General features: G+C 36.0%; 1 protein-coding gene across 1 annotated transcript; it reads left to right on the plus strand.

Moving 5' to 3' along the window:
• Positions 1 to 243: 243 nt before the first annotated feature.
• LOC145766375 (protein-S-isoprenylcysteine O-methyltransferase-like) lies at positions 244 to 4073 on the plus strand. The gene is made up of 5 exons (XM_082578075.1): positions 244 to 423; positions 931 to 1192; positions 2376 to 2465; positions 2919 to 3046; positions 3730 to 4073. Exons 1-5 carry the CDS (start codon positions 250 to 252, stop codon positions 3904 to 3906), a joined length of 831 nt encoding a protein of 276 aa, XP_082434201.1. The 5' UTR covers positions 244 to 249; the 3' UTR covers positions 3907 to 4073.
• Positions 4074 to 4887: the final 814 nt, after the last annotated feature.

A 4887-nucleotide genomic window follows, 5' to 3' on the forward strand; every position in this document is an offset into this window, starting at 1 on the left:
TTTAATTAAAATGTACTGGTACTTAAATACATGACAATATTTTGCTGGAGATTCTGAATTCGAAGGATTTGTACTTTTTATGTAGCTGTCAGCCATTATTGAAACTGATGTTCAACATTGAAGCATTTACTGTAATATGAAATGAAGCATATATATAATGTCATTCAAAGACATAGTTTTGTGTAATTCACATAATAACTGATTTTTGCTTTTTATCTTTTCTAATAAACTGCAATCAGAAATAGAGTCATGTTTATAAATGCTGAGGTGGCTCTTCTTGGCTTTGCTTCTTCTGCATTGACATGGATTATCATCCTTGTGCTCTGGTCAGCTGCAAATCTTTATTCGTTATTTCCTGGACTGGTAATCATTGTGATTTTACATTCACTAGTTCTCCTTAAGTCGAAAGGAGATCTTGTGCAGGTATGTATCTTTGCATTTGTAGTTTTTTAGTCAAAAGCTCCTTAGCTGTTTCTTTGGGTTGGTAAAACATGATCTTATGAGCCAGAATGAATAAGATGTAGAAGGTTCGTTTCAATATTAAGATCTCAAAAAAATTGACCTAAAATCTTCATTATTTACTGTATTTTGTGGTCATTTGGAAGTACACTAATTGCAGATTTAGCAAGAGCATAAATGAACTTAATCCTGAAAGCCCATAATGTGACAGGTTTTTTATGTTGATTGAATGTTACATCATAGCAACAAGTAGATGCATGCCTTTATTGCTTGTGTAGAGTTTGTTCATGAAATGTGCCATATAATATCATACTGTGGCGTGTAAAAAAATAACATTTATGGTAAATCTACAGTTTAAGTTTTCGTCTTACCACTTATGAAACAAATGCTCTAATCAGGCAATTTGAGATGAATCGTCTTTAAAACACCTTAAAAAAACGTTCAATGCAATGTTTTTTTTTTCATTTTCAGGTTGCATGGAGGGCGTATTGTCTTGGCTTATTTTTCTCCATTGGATTAAATATTATTTTTTATGCTTCGTTTGTTTTTTTATCAACCGGTTTTTATATGTGCGTATTATCATTGTTCCATTTTGGTGAATACTTTGCAACCGCTATTTTGATCCCATCCACTGTCAATCTTGATTCATTCATTTTGAATCACAGTCTTGCATTTAATTTAGCTTTGGCAGCTAGTTGGATAGAACATGGAGTTCTGATGTACTTCTTTCCAGGTATGTTATTTGTGATTACCTTTTGTAGTTCAATGCTGTGTTTGCTTCAATGCAAGCGCATCGTCTGAAAGTTTCTCTCATACTCGAAAGAAATGCTCATCCATAGATTGAAGTGGCTGTGATTTATTAAGTTGACGTTTTAAAAAATTTTATTTGGAAAAGGTTTGCTACAGGGTACTTGCGACAGGGTACTGTCACTTGCGACAGGGTACAACTACAGTACTGGTATATATATATGAAGAAGGGCGTTCTTCCCGGCTATCAGCACAAGGCTGATTACTCACTAGCACAGCGAGCTGCAGTGACGCTTCGCTAACCAGAACGGTGTAGCTTCCACGCCAGCCATTGAGACCTCCAATTAAACGTTTAAATTATTTTGGCAGCCGATTGTAGCATCGAATAGACCTATCGAATAGACCATCGACCTACCCCTGGCACCTGCTGGTTTTGTTGGCTCTTTCTTTCCACAAAGATAAGAGTTAAACTGACTGGTAAAGCGGCGGTCGATTACTCAAGTGGCAAGAATACGGTGCGATACTGATGAGCCCAGCCTCATGGGCGAAACACGTGTCTATCGCTGTCTATTCGATGCTACAATCGGCTGCCAAAATAACTTAAAGGTATATATATATATATAATTTTTTTATATATATTTTTTTAACCAATTAGGTAATAGGTATGGTTAAAATATAAGCAACTTCAAGTATCAACTAGGAGACTAAGCGCAACACAAAAGTTTGTTTGATGTTAGTTAAATGTGAGTTAATATAAAATGACTAAAAACACTTTTCACTGGTTTGAAGCTATAAATACATTTTAATAAAACTTATGAAATTCTCCACAACTTGATTGATTCTGACAAAGAAAAGACCCTGAAACTCATGCCAAAATAACAGAAACATGCGGTTAGGGTTAAGGGTTCAAAGATTTGTAAAAATAAGTTTCATCTTGATTACTAAACTACACTCGTACATTTACCAGTGAAATCTGAGCAGGTATTTGAGTACAACATATGGAAACATTGTTGTCTCATTGTGCCTTTGAGTTGATGAAAGAGTTTATTGAAGCATACTTGTATACGTGAGCATAATTCCAGCGCCCAAATTCTCGTACCAAAACATGCTGAATATATGCTTAAGTCTCTTTGTTGAAATACCATATTAATTTTTGTGTACATGTTTAGGAATGAAACAAATTCGCTGTCTTATATATTTTGGATTTGTAATGTGCATATTGGGCGATTTATTTCGCAAAACTGCGATGTACACTGCTGGTGAGTCTATTGATTGTCAATTTCAGTGGAAATCACTATAAAAAGTTGAATTTTGTTGCTGTCTAGAATGTTGTGACTTATTGTGATGATACAATTTAAAAGCAACTTCAGTTTCTCATGTATTTACTCAGCCAACGAATCAGTTTTCTTTCAGATTAAATCAATGTCTGCAAACATCGAATCTATATAAAAAAGGCGTAGCCGTAGGAGAGTAAAACCTTTGCCGCCCCCCTGCCCCCCCCATCTCCTACGGCTATGGAAAAAAAGTCCATACTATATGCTCTCTGAGTTGTTTTATCTACTGGTAATGAACAATGTATTTATTTTCCAGCTTACAAAAGTTGTCATTTCTGCATTGTTTGATTATTTCAACGTCGCCAACGCAAAAAAATGACAAGTTTTTTTAAGCTTGAGCTTTAAGCATCATTTATATCGTTCTTTGAATTTCAAAAGGAAAAAGCTTTAACCACGTGGTTCAGTATCGCAAGCGTGATAACCACGTTCTAATCACAAGGGGAGTTTATTCCATTTTCCGTCATCCGTCTTACACTGGTTGGTTTTGTTGGAGCATATCAACTCAGGTTTGGATAGTGGTGTTAAAGTTATTTTTATTTCTAACTGATCCAAGCTATCAACGTATTGTCAAGAAGTTATTGGCTATCCAGCAAATTAATAATTTTTGCATTTATTTAACGTCTGTATCTGTAAACGTTAAATTGTAAAAATGACTGGTTTTCTGGCTATAGAGATACATTGATGAAATTATACTTTGACACATTTTGGTAACGTCAGAGAATGCACTGAACTAAAAAGACTTTCAAGGACTAGAACTGAAGTAAATGAGATGAAAACACTTTCGTCTGGCTAAAGTTTATTGGGATAATTAAACTAGAATACTTGCGATACATGCTTCTTATGCCATGGACAATAGTGATGTCGATGAGTACATAATCCAATCAGTCGCAGTGGAAGCTTACAAATTGATTCAAAATTTTGCACTATACTTGATGTTATTTCAATAGCACTTTATTAGATGCACGTCGAGCTCTGTGAAGAAACGAATTTATTACGATTTAAGACCACACACCGATGGTTTAGTAAGCTTGCTCGAGGAGTGTGCAAGTGCATTTGAGCCGCACAAGTCAAAGTCATCCACTTAGTAGTTTTGCTTATTTTTCTCACTCCAGGTCGTTATGATCTTGTTGTTCAAACGTTTATTTTTTATCTTTTTTAATCCAATGACGCATATTTGTGTTTGTGACAGATCTTGCTTTGCAATCCTGTCTGTTTGGTTGGATATGCCATTGCCTCGTGGAAGTTTTTCGAAGAGAGAATATATTTTGAAGAGCTGACTTTGCTCAACTTTTTTCAAGACCAATATGTGCATTACAAAAACACAGTTCCAAGCGGGATTCCATTTGTTAAAGGTTACAAGCTGTAAGAACAGACCGTCTATAAAGGTCTGAAAACCTTCAAAGTGCACCGATAGTCTGTCTGTATACTCTGTGCAAACGTTAAGCACCATAAGTTGATTGCTGAAAGGGCTCTGGACTTTGTTTTTACGTCAATCTCATTCCGTTAGCCTGCCGCAGTTCTAGCACATTGGACTTCGAAGTTATGGTGTTCGATATGTCCAACTATTGCCGTTCTGTCCTTGAGCAAGAAACTTTGAAAGGACGGTCTTTGCTATCCGAAATTTGGAACTGAGATTCACAACATGTTGTATTTAGACAAACGTACATACTGCTTGAATACTGCTTGTCAGAAAGCAGGCTATTCTAAATTGGTTGCACCGGTCCAGAAGTTGCCATTGGTTGTCAAATGTTTTATTTAATATATTCCGTGAATAAGAACTAATTTTTAAGAATGCTGAAATGCAACACTAGTAATTATACTGAAAATTGAATGAGGCTGTTAGTGTTCACCAGGCATTTAGTTAAATGACATGATGCGTTCTACTGGTGCAAATTAAGATAAACTATCACACGATGTATAAAGTGACAATCTGCTTTTATTCCGATGTTTCGTCAATCAGACACGACTGACTTCTTCAGGAAGCAAGACCAGCTAATGACTACCTGTCTAGCATGGCAAAACACGGGACCATGTTGTGTTGCTGAAATCAACTAAACATTCAAAATTCAACTTCTAGACAGGGTTGCGAGATCAAAATTGCAAAAAGCCAAACCTGACCAAAAATTCAGCCAAAATGAAAATAAAAAAGCCAAATATCTTTTGGAAAAGCCAAAGCACAAGCACGACACCTCTATCAAGTACTAAAAACTAAGTTATCATCACAGGCTTGGTGTTATTAAATGGACGAATTAACAACACAAAGTAACATTGTTTACCTCGCAGGAGGGTCTGCTACTATTCGGCAAGTCCGATTCGGCGAGTCCGATTCGACTAGTCCGATTCGGCG

Source organism: Aplidium turbinatum, chromosome 3 (assembly GCF_918807975.1).
Source record: "Aplidium turbinatum chromosome 3, kaAplTurb1.1, whole genome shotgun sequence".
In the NCBI taxonomy this organism is placed as follows: Eukaryota; Metazoa; Chordata; class Ascidiacea; order Aplousobranchia; family Polyclinidae; genus Aplidium; species Aplidium turbinatum.

Coding starts and splice junctions, on each gene's coding strand:
- LOC145766375 (XM_082578075.1), top strand. CDS start 250: ATGTTTATAAATGCTGAGGTGGCTCTTCTTGGCTTTGCTTCTTCTGCA. Junction 1,193..2,375: donor TCTGATGTACTTCTTTCCAG/GTATGTTATTTG, acceptor GTACATGTTTAG/GAATGAAACAAATTCGCTGT. Junction 2,466..2,918: donor AACTGCGATGTACACTGCTG/GTGAGTCTATTG, acceptor GAATTTCAAAAG/GAAAAAGCTTTAACCACGTG.